The sequence below is a fragment of the Numenius arquata genome, chromosome Z (assembly GCF_964106895.1).
Source record: "Numenius arquata chromosome Z, bNumArq3.hap1.1, whole genome shotgun sequence".
Lineage (NCBI taxonomy): Eukaryota > Metazoa > Chordata > Aves > Charadriiformes > Scolopacidae > Numenius > Numenius arquata.
In genome coordinates this window covers 23249572-23269846 of record NC_133616.1, presented here as the reverse complement: position 1 = coordinate 23269846, position 20275 = coordinate 23249572, and the positions used below count along the sequence as shown (strand labels likewise).

Sequence of the window (20275 nt, the reverse complement as noted above, 5' to 3'; positions counted from 1 at the left end):
TATTTTATAATGGTGAAATTACCAGCTCTTTTATTCCTAGAGATAGATTTATGCACTTTGCCTACACTGCAGTACAATTCTCTGTAAGTAAAGACATTAAAGAAAGGTAAGTGTTCATTCTCCTCCTTGGAAAATAGTGTATTTGGTTGGCAAATAGCTGGTTGGCATTCAAGGATTGCCTCCTTCAAGCTCAGGAGAGGTGCATCCTGAAAAAGTTGCCCTCTACAACTACCTGAAAGGAAACTGTAGAGAGGCGGGGGTTGGCCTCGTCTCCCAAGGGAATAACGGCAGGACCAGAGGAAATGGTATGAAGCTGCGGCAAGGGAGGTTTAGATTAGGTATTAGGAAGAATTACTTTACTGAAAGAGTGGTCAAGCACTGGAACAGCCTGCCCAGGGAGGTGGTGGAGTCGCCATCCCTGGAGGTATTTAAGAAACGTGTAGACATGGCTCTTCAGGGCATGCTCTAGTGCCTGGGATTGTTGGTTTGTGGTGGGGTGTTGTGTGTGAGGTTGTGGGTGTGGGGTTTAGTTGGTGGGTGCTTTTTTTTTTGTTGTTGTTGTGGGGTTTTTTTTTTGATTATTTGTTTGCTTGTTTGTTTGTTTTTGTGTGTTGTGGTTTTTTTTGTTTGTTTGTTTGTTTTTTTTAATGTGGTTGGACTTGATGATCTCAAAGGTCCCTTCCAACCGCTAAGATTCTGTGATTCTGTGATACTGCCACAGGCTTGGTGGACAAGGGCAGAGCAACAGACATCATCTACCTGGACTTACACAAAGCGTTTGACACTGTCCCGCACGACATCCTGGTCTCAAAATTGGAAAGTCATGGGTTCAATGGATGGACCACTCGGTGGATAAGGAACTGGCTGAATGGCCACCCTCAAAGGGTTGCAGTCAATGGTTCAATGTCCAGTTGGCAGCCAGTGACGAGTGGAGTTCCTCAGGGGTCGGTACTGGGACCAGTGCTGTTCAACATCTTTGTCAGAGACACGGACAGTGGGATAGAGTGCACCCTCAGCAAGTTTGCCGACAACACCAAGCTCGGTGGTGCGGTTGACACATTGGAGGGAAGGGATGCCATCCAGAGGGACCTAGACAGGCTTGAGAGATGCGCTCGTGCAAATTGCATGAAGTTCAACCAGGCCAAGTGCAGGGTCCTGCACCTGGGATGTGGCAATCCCAGGCACAAATACAGGTTGGGTGGAGAATGGCTGGAGAGCAGCTCTGAGGAGGACTTGGGGGTGTTGGTGGATGAGAAGCTCAACATGAGCCGGCAGTGTGCACTGGCAGCCCAGAAAGCCAACCAGATTCTGGGCTGCATCAAGAGAAGTGTGGCCAGCAGGTCAAAGGAGGTGATTCTGCTCCTCTATTCTGCGCTCGTGAGACCCCACCTGGAATACTGCGTCCAGCTTTGGAGTCCTCAACACAGGAAGGACATGGACCTGTTGGAACGGGTCCAGCGGACGGCCACGAAGATGATCAGAGGGATGGAGCACCTCCCCTGTGAAGACAGGCTAAGACAGCTGGCGTTGTTCAGCCTGGAGAAGAGAAGGCTCCGGGGAGACCTCCTAGCAGCCTTCCAATACCTGAAGGGAGCCTACAGGAGAGCCGGAGAGGGACTCTTTGTCAGGAAGTGTAGCGATAGGACAAGGGGTAACGGTTTTAAATTGGAAGAGGGGAGATTTAGATTAGATATTAGGAGGAAATTCTTTACTGTGAGGGTGGGGAGGCACTGGAACAGGTTGCCCAGGGAAGTTGTGGATGCCCCAACCCTGGAAGTGTTTAAGGCCAGGCTGTATGGGGCTTTGAGCAACCTGGTCTAGTGGGAGGTGTCCCTGCCCATGGCAGGGGGGTTGGAATTCGATGATCTTTAAGGTCCCTTCCAACTCTAACCATTCTATGATTCTATGATATTTTGGCAGAACACAGAATAAATAGGTTGCAAGGTCATCTAGTTTAACAGCCTACTGAAAGCAGGGCCAACTTGCCTCAGATTGCTCAGGGCTATTCAAGTTATCAGTATCTCCAAGAATGGAGATTTCACAGCCTCTTTGGGTGTCCGTTCTAGTATATGACTACCTTTACTGTGAAAAAATACTTAACACATAACTGGAATTTCCCTGTTGCATGATGCATACTTCTAGGTGTTGTAAATACCAGGTATTTAATATACAAGAGCACTGTTCTATTGGCTAAGTTCCAAAATTCTAATCCCTGTGACTACATAATTTTTGCCTATTCTGAATTTTTCTCAAAGAATGTCACAAACACTTGGAGCCGAGTTACTGTGGTTATTTCTACATGGATACAGAACAAAATTACTCTATTTAACAATGGCAGAATAGCTACCATGACTTTCTCTATGGTGAGAGGAGGAACCAACTTAAATCAAAAGTACTCCCAGATAGGACCTAAGCTGGCCCATAACATAATGCTGTAATTCATCTTATCCAACTTTAGACAAATTCTAATAGTTTGATGTTTACTTTAAGTTATTAATGTAGATTCCATCCAGAGGCAAAAGGGAGAGACAAGACAGATCAGGGTTACTCAATCACCTCAAGCTACTTTCTTTCTGCAATTACAGAAGGTGGTTTGACAACTGTAGCCAATGCTAGGAATCATAGTACAATCTATCTTAAAAAATGATGATTCATTGCAGCAGCTACTGGCATCTTGTTATAGGATGGCTCTGTCAATTCTACCTCTTCCTATTTTATAGATTTCTTTTCGACTTGAGAAAAATCACTGAGAAGCTCAACTGAGCAGTTATAAACCTCTAATTCTTATTTTAATAATAAAAACATCACTGGCTTTAGCTATATTCTACAGCTACATATGAAAAATACATTATGGGATCTTTCAGCATGACAGGAAATACATAAGGTTCATTACAAGACCTTCATTACAGTTCATTACAGAACTTTGTCTTGTCTTTGCCTAGTATATTCTGCTGAGATTTTATCTGGCGAGAGAGTAGTTACAATTAGCAGAGATACAGTTCCAATCAGTGTGTGCTATCATTGAGTAATGAGGTTACTAAAAGTAACCTATTCAGTGAATTATCTGCATTTCCACATCTTCCTTTCAGTAGGTGGCTAATCAAATATGAAATCATTAAAGAGATGCATTTTCACTGAAGCAAGGACATCTCCTTTGTGTGTAGAAATATTCTATGAGGTAGATTTCAGTTCTGAATCTAGTATCTATACAGATACGCAGCTTTTTAACTATATTTGTCCATCTTTTGCTATAAGCTGGCATTGCTGGATAAATAACAACAGGAATAGTAAGGGATCAGTTTAGTACTAAACCCATGCCATATTGCTCCACCAAACACTTGCTCTCAAATATCATACCCAACAAATACCTGTAATAAAATGACTAAGATAGTTTGCTCACTGATCTGACTAAAGACCACTAAAAATTTTGGGACCACTCTTCAAAAAAAAAAAGAAAAAAAAATCAGACTTCTAAACTACAAGGACATTAGAGATACATGCCTGATATGACAATTCTGTTAAATGGCAATAATGAAACAGAAATACAGGTTTTTTTTTTCAGTAGCTGGAAAGCTTCAGTGACAGAGTTCATTTAACAGTTTGGTGCTTTGTCTTTCATGAACATGCATACACGCCCCAAAAGACTGTTCTTTCTTTTAAATCAGCATCTGTATATTTGTGCAATTCGATACCTTTCCGATGAAACTGCAGTGATCCTAGCAGACACATGGACTTAAGCATTTCTGTGGTGTACATTTCTAAGCAACACTGCAACTGGATGTACAGTCTACAGATTTCAGGATGAATTTCACCATCTTCTGGGCTGCAGTAAAAGAGAAAAATTTTAGTTAAGGATGGAACTGGAAGGATGTGAGGGCCAACAAATCCACTTTCCTACCGTTGAAAGCAACCATATCATAATCTGCTTAATATGCTATTAAGATATGTGTATATGATAAAAACTTGTTTCTACCAAACTGTATATACAAGAAATTCTTTAGGTCTGCAGAGCTCTAGGCTCAAAACATCTAAACTTGGGTTGACTTTGGTAAGATTGAATGTCCTTAATTTCTTCTCTGAATGTTTTTGGAAAAGGGATAAATATGTGACTGAGATCTTTTCTCCTCTCTAAAAGCTTTGGATAAGTATTTTATGGTAGATTGCTGGGTTCTTTCATCATCCAGCTTCAGTTACCCTTGGTCCTGGTGCAGACACAGGAGACTGCAAGGCCACTTTCACAGTCACTGTTCAGGTTACAAATCCTGTGTCAGGCATAATCAACCCTACTTTGAAGACACTCATCAGAAACAAGTCAGTTGTTGTCTTTTGGTTCTACAGTTTTGCCTGAATTTCCTTCCCCCTCTTCGCCCCCCATGTTTAAATTACTATTCATGTGACACTGCACTGTGAGGAGAATGCGATATTCAAGAATTTTTTTCAGAAAAGTAATAATAATCTTGAAAACAAAAACTGAAATCAAGAGTAGTCCTACACCTCCAATTAATAGCTTAGAAAATTAATTGCTAAGAAAATAATCTACCCATATAGAGGAACCAATTTGCATGCCTGGCTGTAAAATCAGACAAAATTGAACCTCACATCTACTTTCCTACTTTTAAAGTGAAGTCTGTGCTTGCTGAAAAATTATACCATGCACCGTATGGTATTTCCTGCACCTTAATCGTAAGTACAGAATAAAGCTATGGTGACAGAACAAAGACGGTTCACCCCCAATACTCTGAAGACGCCTTTTCAGATGCTTCCTATAATATTTCTTCCTATTCTCAGTGATTCCAAGCTGGAAAACATTTGATAGCCATAAGACCCTGAATAATTTTCCTGAAAAATTAATAACCTGACAGATTTTTTTTTTTTTATATGACGTCCTTAACTGCATGTGAAAATATGTATTTACTAGAAATGAATCTGTGTTGAAATCTCACATTCTTTCAAAGGATCAGAAGATAAATTTTTTAATGACTGCATAAACAGTATTATAACAAAATAAAGAATGTTAGTTCTGAAATGCTGAAAATTATGCTTAGAAGACACACAGCATTACAACACATATGCACAGAAAATTACTTTGGGGTAAAATGAATTTGATTTTTTAAAAACTGTACTTGCAGACTCCTCAGACACTTAGGAGTTCTAATTTGTATATTATAACATTTTCTATTTTTTAACCTTGGATTAAGTATCTAGTGCTTTTTATCTTGCACTAATCCATAGTATCTTGTCCTGGTTTAACAAGAGTTAAATCTTAACATTCTCTGCAGTTCTGTTTGCTGTTTCTTTCATTTTTAACCAATCTATTTGTTATATGAATTGCAGCTGTTAGATCTGTGATCACTTAGCTGATTAGGAATGGACTGTTCTCTCTGCATAAACAATCACCATAAATTTAACAGCATTTCTTTCCAAATTGGCAGATGGCAAGAAGGGTTTTTAATGTAATCATATTGGTACTAACCAAAGAAGATAAAACACATATAACCCAGACAGAAATATAATTTGTTTTAATATAATTCAGGAGCAGTTCTTCAGAAGCAGACTGTTATTTCTAAATCACATCAGCATTCTCAAGACCAGCATCTAGTCCTTCATTTTACATGTATGGCTAATGATTCCAACATTTTCTGTAAAAGAATTATTACAAAATTAGATGAATCTTAAGAGAAGAATAGGATTCCGATGCTTGATGTAAGAGACAGTCGCTGGAGCAAATATAACCTTACAGAATTGATCTAACCAAATTCAGCATGAACAAGCAACTAGCCAAATACAGCAAAAGTACAGCACACCACATTTTCTTCCTCTGGAATAGTATTTTAACTTTCTGAACTTTGGATTGTATATAATTGGTTTTATTTCTCTGATTGCTAAATTTAAGAACCACGACATAGATATTCAGGCAGTACATGGCCTCTTGGAGGCTTTTACTGTCCTGATTTGTCCTACATTTTAGCTTATAGATGAGATTTTTTATACCCCTTAGTGTCACATATTCTTACATGTGCATTGAATGCTATTCCCAAGTTCAGCACCATGGAATTACTGCAGTAGATGAAGATACGGCGCCTCCCCATCCCATCATCTGCATCACATACTGTTGCAGCTCATTTCTCCATGGACACACATACAGGAATTTCCTTTGAGCTGTCCTTACCAATAGAGTGATTACAAAAATATTTAGGAGCGTAGAATTCCATTTACTTTCCATAGTTAACACCCAGGTCCAACATCTAGCTCTTCAAAATTATTGCTTCTTTCGTGTAATACCTAAGTCCTGGAGCCCCAACAATATACACACAAACACATCCAGTTTCTGCTTGAGTATCCTAGATGCCTAAACTTTTCTTTCTAAGCAGGGTTTCCTCGTCCTGATCATGAACTGTTACACAACTAATAGCGGATAAATGAGTCATTGATTTGTCTATTCCACCTGCAGGACACCGCCCCGTAAACGTTCACGTGCAAAGTGGAACCTGCAAAAAACAAAGCCACCACAGATGGTAAGGATGACCTTTTTCTGCTCAGTGACGACAGCTCTTCCTGGTAGGGAGATACAGATCTACTCCACTCTCTTATGCAAGTAAAGCTGAATCTGTCTAGTTCTTCTGAAAGCTAGGATTCATTACCCACAAGTCTATCACTAAGAGGAGTATGGAAACTTACATCAGGATAAGATAATTTCTGTCTAGCAGATTTAGGCAAAACTGGATTATGGTTGATTTATTTTTCTCTGCATTGTTTCAAATGTTAGAAATCCTTAGATTTTTTAGAAGTCATAGCCATCACAGGAACTTTATTTATGATCTTGAATGTATTAATTTCTTTACTTCTACCTGTCACAGGCAAAAAGATTAAGGGTCTGCACACAGGTGTAACAAAACAGTATTTTCTTCATACAGCTATTTAATTTCTAAGAAGCAAAAATGGTGAAAGCCTTTCTTTAAAACTTTTTTGGTCCTACTGACAGATTTTTTAATTATGCAGGCTAAGAAAGCAGCAATTACATATAAGATGGTTGGTTCATACGACAATTTGAATTTATCAGTGTCTTCTTATTTACAAATGAGCTGGAAGAGTAACTGGAAAACACAGTAATAGGTATTTTAATTGACTTTTTTTTTGCCATTGTAAATCAAATATATTTTTCTTGTAAACTGTATTTATGAATAGCAAAAGAATAAAAACTAGAAACATCTATGATATATGCATGTTCTGACCCATTCCTGTTTTTTCAAGAATATGGAGCATCTGTAATTGGACTGCGAGCAAAATTCTTCTCTATTGTGCAAATCCAGAGTAACAGCAGTGACATCCAAGAAAAATATTTTTAATTATCCAAAGTTTATACAATGGGAATTATTTCCAGGCTGCTACCCTCACTGATTATCTCAAACTGTTTAATTAGTGTTTAACTGCAATAATGACCACAAGAATCCCATTAGCTTGCAACCAAACAATTTCCTCCTATGCACGTATATAGGCCTCATTTTCATCTCTGAAAGCCACATGGTCTGATGCCAATGCACATAATGATTTCTTTTATAATTCCTGAATTACACTCTGCGTAGTGGGCTTAAAATTTCCCTTTGAAGCATCATCAATTTCACTTCTCTCAGTAATCTATTTATGTATGTTCAGTGTCATGCCATGAGGAAAGTTGACCAGGGGGCTAGTACAGACATAATTTTCAGAATGCTAGTATGTTTATTATTAAATAGCTATACACCAAATTAATATATACTTACAAAGAAAAGTCTATGCAAACTTCTCTTATTAAGCCCCAAAGTCAGTTACCTTTGTTTCAGTTAGTCCATCTGCATTTCTTTATGAAGACCACTTAGATACTGAAGAGAAATCTCATGTAACACAATCTCATACAACTACTGTGCTAAATTGTGTTCTCGAGGGAGCTGTTTAATAAGCTTATGTGCAACTGGACATACAAGAGCCACCACGGCACTGAGCACCTGCCCGTGAGCCAAAGACTAGTTCCCAATTGCTGGCTTCTGAGGACAGCTGCCACGAGGCTGTGAATAGGAATTGTGTTCACTTCCTGCATCCCTTGTGGAGTGGGGAGAAATTTTCTTCCTTCTCCCTATCCACTTAGGTAAGACAAAGAGGTACTGACAACCTTTACAGCATTTGGATACACAGATTGTGGCATCCTGGGCATACTTCATCTGACAAGGGAACACTGCTGCCTTTCATAAGACGAATGCAATGAATGGCCCATGTAGGAAGGGACTAAAGATAAAATTTATGGCATTCTACTGCTCTGAGAGAGCCTCTTAGATTGCCAGTGAAACAGCAAGACACACGTGTTCCCAAACATGAGGAAGGGGAAATGGTGAGATGGGTATACATGTGCATATGCAAGTATTTTGCACATGGGGTGAAGTTTATAGGTCCACACATGCTGGCATATTGCTTAATAACTGTCAGGCTTCACTCCTGCCTGATCTTCACTAGAAAAAAGTAGGCTTTGATTTTCAAATAGAACTAAGAGAATGGGTTCCTTCATACTGAGATCAGTTTGGGTTTTTTTTAGTAATAAAAACTCTGTATGAAAGAAAGCCAGATGGTTGGCTTATTACTACCAGCAACTACATTTTCCACCATGAGGTCTGTAGGATTACTAATTTGACTTAGAAACACTTGCTGATGTCTAGGGAAAACCGGCAGATCATTTGGCTCTGATTTTCCTTTTTTCTCTCTCTGTTAAATTATGCTGATAGCTGTATATGAAATAGTTTCAGATACCCTGTCCCTCCCTTACTAGAAATTTCTGTAGTTGTCACATGAATATTATACCACCAGGATGTCATAAAGGGTAGAAGTCCTTATTCAAAGATGTGAATACTACTCAGTTGATGAGAAATTCATACTACTGTGAGCCATACTTCTGCAGTTTGAGAGCTCTGATACCTATGTGTACTAAAAGTAGTTACAAAAGAGAAAATGCTGGTTTATTCCTTTATATAACAGTAGCTTAAGTTACGCAGTTTATCAGGCTGCTGTTAAAATTAAAAGTATAAATTTTTGTAAATATAACTTAAATAAATCTATAATGTTTAAAACTCTGTTTTTTTAAAATCAAGTCATTTTGTTCAACTGAATATGTTTATGAAGCACTGACAAGAGGTGGAATTTACTTTCTTTTATATTTTCCTACACTGATATTTAACATAAAACCTATAGAGGGAGCTCTTACACCAACCATATAGAACACAGTACACATAAGAAAGGCGAATAAATGCAGTTCTTTGAATAATAATTTTAAAATACAAGAATAAACATAATGAAAATGCCCCTCTTTAATAGGAAAAGGTAGAGTGAAAATTCCATTTAAAATTTTAACTTTTTTCAAAAATAGTTTGCAGATTCTTTTATTGTACTGTTAAAAGTTGGTTACAACTGAAAAATGCCTTCCAGTTTTCCTGAATTCCCACAAGTGTCAGCATTCATAGTTCCATTGAAATTAATGAAACTTAGAACTACCAGAACTTAACAAAGATTGTGGTCTAATTATGAATTTAACTTAAAAAATTTAGTCACATGTTTAAAACAAAGCAGCATTTTACTTTTACTATCAACAATATTCAAAAATACATACTGATGTATTATCTCTGGTTAAAAGAGTAGATAAGTTATACGAAGGGTTTGATACACCCTTTAAAAGCATTGTTTTGACAAATTCTGTGCTATGAAAAAGTATTATTTTTATGAACAGTGTCAATAGTTTTAAAGTATTACGAGCTGAAAGGAGTATTTAGGCATATAATGGAGACTGCTTTTCTTCAAAAGCTAAAGGAAAATAAGCCCTTGGCAAATCAGAAGTGAAAATTAATTAATCAAATCCTACCTTAAGCCCCATATATGTACTTCCAAGGAAAAGGAATGTAAATTGGCTTGGTAAACTGTGGAAAATCACTGTCCACAAATATTACTCTGTAGATTGTCTTTTAATTTAGTATCAGAAACAGTACATTTTAGAAATAAATAGCAGCTACAAAGAGAATCCAGAAATAAGACCTATCTCAGACATTAGGGTTCTTCTGCTAGAATTAAGAATGTGACAAATGCTGCAGAGGAGATATGCTCAGTCTATTAGATAATGAGGGCAAGAGGGTCCACTGATTATAGCTGAGGTGCAACAGCCTCCTGAACCTGCCTTTGCTTTTCTGTCTTAAACACATCATTTATTTCTTTATCACTTAACCATTCATCTTTAAAGGTAACAAAAGACTTACTGATTCATTTTGAATGAAAGTAGAAAAGTCATCCAACGACAATGTTTTCTTCTAAACAGATCTTGAGAAAATTCTTATTTGTGTTCCTCCCATCTGCTGAGGGGTTTTTGTTTTGGTTTGTTTTTTTTTTTTTTGTTTTGTTTTGTTTCACACAAATTGCTGTCAGTTTCAGTATAATGTGTTATTTTTTTGTTCTCTACTAATGCGCTGTAATACTGTGATACAACTGCTAAACGACATGCTAGTCCAGCCAGGGCAAAAGCAGTGCTAATTCTTTCTAGCAGACCCATAAATGGTTGCAATGTTGTTTCTATTAAATCAGGTTGTTGTTTTGAAGCAGTTACAACAGTGCTCTCAATAGCAGAAGACACGTGATCAGATTTTGTGTAGTTAGACCAGTGTAAATCTCCAATTACTCTGATATGGCTGATGGAGTCAATCCGGGTGTATGATAATACAAAGAGAAGAAAAACACAATGCAGTGATTCATATAGTAGAGACATTTCTAACTCCCAAGTTGATGGCAGTTTATATATTCTCACGCTACAACAATTTAGCAACAACTATAACAGTAGCATAAACACTTTTCTTATCCATTCAAGATAATCTCACTGACTTCCACAGAAGTTATCTGATAAACCAAGGGCCATGTCTGGTCTGCAAATTACAGTCATTTTGAATACGCTGTTGCTTCCATTTTCTGGTGGCCTCCCCTCTTTCAGAAATACCCCCAAAGGAAAAAATATAGCATCACTTATATTATTGAAGTCTTCTATTTTTTTTTTTTTTTAATGTTGAAGTTCTAAAATTCTTTTGGAAACTCACTCTATGAGATAATTACTACAAATGCAGTGACCTTACATTAAAATGGGTTAATTATTTTCTAATTAATTAATACTGTGATTCCTCCACACCCCTGGCTTTATGTTATGAGAAGAACAAGTACCACATACTGTTTTTAAGAGCAGTACATGTACTTAGCAGCTTATCTAGTACTTGCAGGTGCTAGTCAGAAAACATTTCTTTGAAACAATCAGAATCACAGACTGGAATTTTTTACACTTGCTCCCTCAGAAGGGAATTTTACTGGCTGAATTAACTCAAGCGTGGGCAAGAAGTAAATTACCAAAGGACTGTCCAAGCTGTTCCACTAGAGGACAAAGCCATTGGTAATCACTTGGGGGACCCACAGCAGGTCACAGGGGAGCCCATCGGCCAAGTGTGTGTGTGTCACCTCTTCAAAAACTTATTTTTAAAAAGGGCAGAAAACACCAGAGGGAGAGAGGAAGATGGAACAAAAGCGTGAGAAACAAGAGAGGGAACATCAAGGTCAGCAAAAGGAGGAGGAAGTTCTCCATTGCAGAGCAGATATTCCCTGCAGCCTGCAGAGAGGAACACACCAGAGCAGATGGATATTCCTGAAGGAACTACCACCTGTGGAGAGCCTATACTGGAGCAGATTTTTCTGACAAGACTGCAGCCCGTGGAGGAACCCACACTAGAACAGAGGAAAGTGTCGAGAGGAAGGAGAGGCAAAGCAGAACTGTTGTGGACTGACTATAGCCCTCCATTCCTCATCCTCCCGGCACTGCTTGGGGGTGAGGTATAGAGGAGTCTGGAGTGAAGTTGAGCACAGGGAAGGGGGGAGAAAAGGCATTGTTTTAATGTTTGTCTTTTTGCTTCCCATTACCCAAATTAGCAATTATTTTTATTTTAATTGGCAATGAATTAGGTTAATCTTCTCAAAGTCAAGCCTGCTTTGCCCACAACAGTACTTGGTAAGAAACATCCTTGTCCTTATCCTCACCCCTGCTTTCTCATTCCTGTTCTTTGTTTTCTCTCCATGTCCTGCTAAGGAGTGCGTGAGCAGGAAGTTGGGTGGGAGTTTGGCTTTTGGCCAAGGCTAAACCACCACACTAGCTAAGCTTTAAATCCCAGGATACTTCTGAGCACTCAGAATTCCAAGTGAAATTGCACGTCTCTAATTACGCTTTTGAGTTATGAGAAGATTTAAAAAAAAATAAACACAGGGCTTCACTACAAAACATTTGCAGAAACTAAATCTAAGCCCCCTTTCCATAGTTCTTTCCTTCAGCTGGTTGTCCCTTGCCTTTACTTTAGGGAAATCCATAAGATCTCTGCACTAGCCAAAGATGGGCTGAACAGGCCCTTTCTCTCTGCACATTATCAGTCTCTCTGATGAGAAGAGATGGTGTCAAGTTAGATGAAAGAAATTTTTGGGTGAGCTCTCAAGTCAGCCTTGTTTAGCGCTAGCCTCAGCTGGCCAAATCATGCCACAGCCTCAAATTATGTGATAAAAACTACTAAGTAATAGACAAACCCAAACCATGACACAGACCTTCCAAAAAAGACCTGTACTAACCAAGGTGGTGGCAGTCAGATTACTTGTATATGCAACAATTTTTAAGTTTCCCAAATAAATTCCTATTCAGCACCCTGCCTTGTCAGCATCTGCAAGTTGTTCTCACATGAATTTCTCTGATAAACCAGTACTGAGAGCAGAGACAGGTCTGTGCCAGCCAACAGGCTCAAGCCCAGTATACCTCAGTATTGCCTCTTACAACTTGACTGCATATGAATTTCCCCTTTGATATTAGTTAAGCTTCTAAATTCTTTAAAATGTCCCTTAATCACTTAACACTCATTAATAAATTATTTACAAGCTCTATCTTTGAAAAGATTTCAAAGCTTAAACGGTAAGAACTCGTACCTACACTCCTGTGTAATTTCTTTGGTTAATAGTTGAAAAAAGAATGTTTGAAAACTATCAAGTATCTCATGGGATATGATCTATGAAATTTGTTCTGATCTGTGTGGACAAATAAGGTCAGACTTCCCAGACAGGCTTGAAAATGAACGAAATGCTTCGGGTATTTGGTGCTGTAGGATCTAGGTCACAACAAACTGCTAACATATGGGATTTAGAAGGAACTCTGCTGCAGGCAAGTGATGCCATCTGCTGTTGACCATCCACAGGACACTGAACCAGATGACTGCTTTGATTTATGACACTTCTCTTTTCCATTTTTTTCTGTCTGTAGTACCTACTTTGAATATAAATTTTAATATAAAATTTTTTCCAAAGTGTATTCCATAAAGCGCTTGTGTGATCTTGATTCACAGATTCATAGATTGGTCCAGGCTGGAAGGGACCTCCAAAGGTCATCTAGTCTGACCTTCCCACAGTCAGCAGGGGCACCCCCAACTAGATGAGGTTGCCCAGGGCCTCGTCGAGCTTCACCTTGAATATCTCAAGCGAAGGGGCCTCAACCACCTCCCTTGGCAACCTGTTCCAGTGTTCCACCACCCTCAGAGTAAAGAACTTTTTCCTAATATCCAATCTAAATCTCCCCTTCTCCAACTTAAAACCATCGCCCCTCATCCTGTCACTGCAGGCCTTTGTAAACAGACCCTCCCCAGCCTTCCTGTAGGCCCCCCTCAGGTACTGGAAGGCTGCTATTAGGTCTCCCCGGAGCCTCCTCTTCTCCAGGCTGAACAACCCCAGCTCCCTCAGCCTGCCCTCAGAGCAGAGGTGCTCCAACCCCCTGATCATTTTAGTGGCCCTCCTCTGGACCCGCTCCATCAGGTCCATGTCCTTTCTATATTGACGGCTCCAGACCTGCACACAGTACTCCAGGTGAGGTCTCACCAGAGAAGCAGTAAAGTGGCAGAATCACCTCTCTGGATCTGCTGGCAACACTTCTTTTGATGCAGCCCAGGATGCGATTGGGCTGCAAGTGCACATTGCCTGCTCATGTCCAGCTTCTCATCCATCAGCACCCCCAAGTCCTTTTCCTCAGGGCTGCTTTCTAATACCTCATCCCCCAGTCTGTATTTATACCGAGGATTGTTTCGGCCCAGGTGCAGAACCCTGCACTTGCTTTTGTTGAACCTCATGAGGTTCATCTGGGCCCACCTCTCCAGCCTGTCCAGGTCCCTCTGGATGACATCCTGTCCCTCTGGTGTATTGACAACACCACACAGCTTGGTGTCATCTGCAAACTTGCTGATGGTGCTCTCAATCCCTCTATGTCGTTGATAAAAATGTTAAACAGTACCGGTCCCAGCACAGACCCTTGAGGGACACCACTTGTCACTGCTCTCCATCTGGACTTCAAGCCATTGAGTACCACTCTCTGGGTGCGACCATGCAGCCAATTCCTTATCCACTGAACAGTCCACCCATCAAATCCGTATCCCTCTCATTTAGCAAGCAGGATGTTGCGAGGGACCGTGTCAAAGGCCTTACTGAAGTTCAGATAGATCATGTCCATAGGTCGTCCCTTATCTGCTGATCTAGTCACTCTATCATAGAAGGCCACTAGGTTAGTCAGGCAGGACCTGCCCCTAGTAAAGCCATGCTGGCTATCTTGAATCATCTCCATGTCCTCTATGTGCCCAAGCATGGCATCTAGAAGGATCTGTTCCATGATCTTCCCAGGCACAGAGGTGAGGCCGACAGGTCGGTAGTTCCCAGGGTCCTCCTTTCTACCCTTTTTAAAAATGGGTGTGAGGTCTCCTCTCTTCCAGTCCACAGGGACTTCACCTGACCGCCACGACTTTTCAAATATCATGGAAAGTGGCTTGGCAACTACATCAGCTAGTTCCTTCAGGACTCTGGGATGTATTTCATCAGGTCCCATGGACTTGTATATCTTCAGGTTCCTCAGTTGATCCTGTACTATGTCTTCACTTACAGTGGGAGGGACTTTGTCACCTTGGTCACTAACTTGTGGGCCATCAACATGGGAGCTAGGAGGAAAGGGCTTGCCAGTGAAGACTGAGGCAAAAAAGTTGTGGAGAACTTCTGCCTTCTCCTCATCCGTTGATACAAGTTCCCCACTGTTGCTCATCAAGGGGGGTACGTTTTCTTTGACCCTCCTTTTCTGGTTAAGGTACCTGTAGAAACCTTTCTTGTTTTTTTTTTACATCCCTTGCCAAATTCAGTTCTAGCTGTGCCTTGGCCTTCCTGACCTCATCCCTACACAGCTGGGCAACGTCCCTGTACTCTTCCCAAGATGCCTGTCCCTTTTTCCATTTTCTGTGTAGCTCCATCTTGCCCTTCAGTTTGACCAGCAAATCACGGCTCAACCATGGTGGTCTCTTGCCCTCCTTGCCCAATTTCCTACATGTCGGGATTGAGATCTTTTGTGGTCTATAGAGAGCATCCTTAAAGATCTGCCAGCTTTGTTCCGCTCCCTTGTCCTTGAGGGCCATTTCCCACAGGGTCCTATTTACTAACTCCTTGAAGAGCTGGAAGTTTGCTTTCTTAAAATTTAGAGTCCTAACTGTGCTTCTCGTGGGCTTCAAATTTCTTAGGACAGTGAACTGCACTAGGGCATGATCACTGCAGTCCAGGCTGCCTTCAACTTTGACATCCCTGATAATTTCACTAGCATTTGTGACAAACAGGTCCAACAATGCATCTCCTCAAGTACGGCTGTTAATTTCTTGTCTCAAGAAGTTGTCATCTAGGCACTCTAGGAGCTTCCTGGAGTGCCTGCAGCCAGCCGTGTTGCTTATCCAACAGATGTCAGGGTGGTTGAAATCCCCCAGCAGGATGAGAGCCTGTGATCGTGATGCCTCCTCAAGCTGGAGTAAGAAGGCATCATTGACAGGCTCTGCCTGGTCAGGAGGCCTGTAGTAGACTCCTACCACAAGGGTCCCTTTGTTGTCCTGATCCCTAATTCCTACCCATAAGCTTTCGACCTGTTCATGGCTATTCTTTAGCAACAACTCTTCACACTCTAGCTGCTTTTTACATAGAGGGCAACACCTCCACCCTTTCTTCCTCTCCTGTCCCTTCTGAACAGCTTGTATCCCTCGATGGCCACACTCCAGTCATAGGATTCATCCCACCACGTTTCTGTGATGGCAACTATATCATAGTTTTCCTGCTGTATAATGGCCTCAAGCTCCTCCTGTTTGTTGCCCATGCTGCATGCGTTTGGATACCTGTTACCTGTTTCTAACTTAGATTTCTGGTTTCTGGTTTTCAAAATGAGAAAAACAGAGGAGATATGAAGAGATGGTAAAATAAGAAGAAGCAAGAAACAACGTAATTGCATTTCCTCAAAAATACAACAAAATATTTTGGTATAAGGGCTACTGAAATTAAAGGGAAAATATTCTGTAAGCTTCACTGGGATTTGGGTAAGAGCTGTATTGCATTAAAAAATACTGAAAAGATCCATATATTCTCAAAATCCTTTTTTTTTACATTTATTTTTTATTTTAGTCAAACAACGTGACTGCTACAATTCTAAACTGTAAGGAAAACAGTCCACCAAGCAGACCATTACTAGGTTGCTCAGAATAAGGTAGTATTTGGGATTCTGGATGTATCAAATGCTTCTAGGAGTGCTTTTAATAGGTGTTTCTTATGCCCTGGAGTATTTTTTTGAAAACAAATATCCAAGTACCTCCATATAAACGTATTCCAAGTGAAAAAGAAATTGTGGTATAGTGACAGTAGAAGAATCTCACAGAGCCGTATCAGATATTTTACAGATCAAATCTGTATGAGTAGTTAAGTTAAAAATCACAGCTGAGAGACTGTGAGAAAACTTGAATGTGTCAAAAAAAAAAAAAAAAAAGATAAAACAGAAATACATTAGCTTCCTGAAATGTTTAAATTCATATATGGAGAAAGAAATTTTTAAAACCATCTGTTGATAAAATGTGCTCAGGAAGCAGTATTTTAGCATAAAGAACTTTGCATTTTTTTCACTTTGGATTTTTGAATCCTGCTCTAGTCTCCACTTGACTTTATGAACTGGTGTTACTTTTTTTTCCTCTTTGAAATGCCTATTTCTGCTTGAGAAGCAAGGATGCTTCCACAAAGTCTTCCTTGGGCAACCAGTACCCTGTATTAGCAGCTGCACAGACATACTACTCATCTCCACATCTTGAATGATGTAAAACATCCAGCACAGCTGTACACTACTTTGGGGAGGTCTGCAGCTTATTTAAATGCTCAGACTTTGGAATGACCACAACTTTGGGGTCCTGGTGTTCTTCAGCCTGCATGAAGGGACTGCTTCCTCAGCATGCAGCCTCACATTGCTCAGCCCATGTCCAGGGCTACGGTCGCCGTTGTTGTACCATCCCCAAGTACCAATCTCTGTTTTGTTGGTGTTGGAGATTTTTATGGGTGGACAGATCTGCTTCACCACAGTAACAGCTCCGGAACTTGCAGAAATAACTGGAGACTGCTGTATAAACATGGCACTTTTAAATATTTTGCCACTTAGCCATTGACATGACGACAAGGTTACCAACAGTACATTTGCAATGATCTGTCTTGCCATAGACAGAGATACAAAATGTCAGCTTTTCTTTGCTCACCCAATAAATGCAAACTTGCTTTCCTCTGCAATGGGTAATCAGCTTGTTCAACAACTTTGAGCATGTAATTTAATATAATATGACAGTATTTGATTTCTTATGTCAAATTCCTATACCGACAGGAGATGTTCACACAGAAAGTATTCATATGAAATGTAAGAATAGCAAGGTAAAAAATGGAATGTAAGAGAGAAAAGCAAGACCCACAGTGAATAATTGTTCATGTACAAATAACTGTATTATTTCTCTTATAGTTAAAAATTATGTAGAAAACCTAAATGTAGATCTGCAAATGTATCCAGTAAAAAGGAAACAGTATTCAATAACAGCCAGGACTCCAGTATATGTTTAATTTTAAAACACTTAAACGTCATTTAATTGATAATACTGGAAGGATTCCTAATTAAGGAATACTTTGATACAAAACTTGAAAAGGAGTTAAGAAATGAGAAGCAAAAAACCAGTATACATGGAATTATAAGAGCTCACGTTGAAGTCTTTTTCTGATGCTCAACTTCATTATCTCATGTTCTCATTTCTCCTAAGATATATGAACATATTGCTAAAATAGTCTGGATTTATAAGAACTTCAGTGAGAATCAGAAGTAATTTTCCGAACATAACCAAAGCTTTACAGAACAAAGGTAAGCAAAATGTAGAACACTAAAAAATGCAGCCCTGTGGGATTTCTTAATCAAATGGTATTTAAGAAAATGATCAGGAAAGAAGCACTTACAACTCATGACTAAACTCTCAGCTTTGGCCTCAGCTGTGCTTCAGTGAAAATCTAGAGAAGAAAATTACTGAAATATGCTAGTGAGACAGATCTCAGTCCAGTGGGCCTAAATGGGACATGAAGGCACTCTTCTTGGCCATCTGCATTGTAGATCAGTGCAACTGCATCTTTTAATCACATCTGTGAAGATAGGCATGAAACTTGGGTATACTTTTTTTTCAAAAAATGTGGTTTTTGCAAATTTTGCCAAGAAAGAAATTTCCTCTCAGAAATACTGAAATGAAAAAAAAAAATTTGATTAGTCTAACATTAATTTTGAACTCATGTAGGCTTCTGTGGTACCCATAGTTTTTGTGGGCATAGGGTCATTAGCATGACATGAAAGACTCATCATTAGCTACGTTTGTAAGTTTTTAAATACCTTTTAAAATTTAGTTCTAAATCCCTTTTTAAAGCACTATTTACAGATATAAGTTAGTATCACTCAGGTTGTTTCTCAGGAAGAGCCCATTGACTCATTCCACTTGAGACATGCCAAAACATACAGGAAGGAGTTGCTATGTTCTGTTACATGTTACGGCCTAAAATTCAGAATCACAGAATCACATGGGGTTGGAAGGGACCTCTAGAGATCAATTAGTCCAACCCCCCTGCCAAAGCAGGTCCACCTAGAGCAGGTTGCACAGGAACTTGTCCAGGTGGGTTTTGAATGTCTCCAGAGAAGGAGACTCCACCACCTCCCTGGGCAGCCTATTCCAGTGCTCTGCCACCCTCAAAGTAATGAAGTTCCTCCTCATGTTTAGGTGGAACTTCTTACATTCAAGTTTGTGCCCATTTCCTCTTGTCCTGTCACTGGGTATCACTGAAAAAAGGCTCCATCCTCTTCCAGCAAACTGACATTTGAAATCAATTTTTCAAGAAAGAATTTAGGAAAAAAATATGATAGAAATGTAATCTTCATATGTTTTATTTAGGAAACTCTATAGCAATAATAAAATATAGTATTTGAATATTATGCCTTCCTTTGGAATAGTGAACTATGATGTAAAAGCTATGATGTAATATAGGGTATTTTTCAGAGATAATAAGTACTGGTACACCTATTTAATAAGTGATTCACCTAAAACATTAGTCAGAGGTTGAATGAAAGATTTTCAGGACGTTTCCCAAAACATAAAAAGAAATAAAAATATTCATAGCATTCATTACTCTTGTTAATCATGTTTTTACAGTAATAACAGAGATCTAAAGGTATGTGGATTCCAGTGGGCTTGTTATAAGTACATTCAGATATCTGCCCTGAAAAGTTTCCAAATAGTTAATATGACAGCAGCAAACTTGATGTTAATTTCAGTACTGTTTGGAGATGCACTACAAGGAAAAAAAAGGCCAGAAAAGAAACAGTGAAGAAAAGGGATGACAAGGGAGGAAAGTTTATGAGAAAATGTGGAGGGAAGAAAAGGTAACAGCAGCTGTCAAAAAAAGAGTAAACACTTAAAGTTTACAGGCTTTTCAATACCCCCAGTCCCTGCTTCCATAGATGTACCTAACAGCTGGATCCTCTGGCTGATTACTCCCTAAGAAAATTGCTTTCATAGAAGAAGTCTGAAAAGCTTTTTATGTCCAACAGTGATAGCCAGTATTCTGAAGGAAGGACAAAACAGGGCAAGAGAAGGGCATGAAGTTAGAGAATGTTTGCAAAAACACTGAATTGTGTTTTTGAAATGCTGCAGCATTTCTAAAGGGACCCTGCCAATATAATTTAGTCCCCAAATCTCTCTGGCTACATTTTGAAGGTTGTTTTCCTTCACTTCAATTTCTGATGTAAAAAGTTTCAATAGCTCAAAATAACGTAAAACAGAGTGGTTATTTCAACCATTGCTACAGATAAATAGGCTTACCTGTG

At 39.5% G+C, this 20275-nt stretch overlaps 1 protein-coding gene across 2 annotated transcripts in view; it reads right to left on the bottom strand.

Annotated features, from left to right (window-relative positions):
* Positions 1–20275, bottom strand: part of RGS7BP (regulator of G protein signaling 7 binding protein) — a 45500-nt gene that overhangs the window by 13907 nt on the left and 11318 nt on the right. Inside the window, exon 3 of one of the 2 annotated variants that reach the window (XM_074166520.1) lies at positions 3693–3823. In XM_074166520.1, coding sequence (XP_074022621.1) covers positions 3693–3823 — 131 coding nt within the window. Of the gene's footprint in view, positions 1–3692; positions 3824–20275 lie in introns of those variants that run through there. The other variant, XM_074166521.1, reaches the window with a different exon arrangement.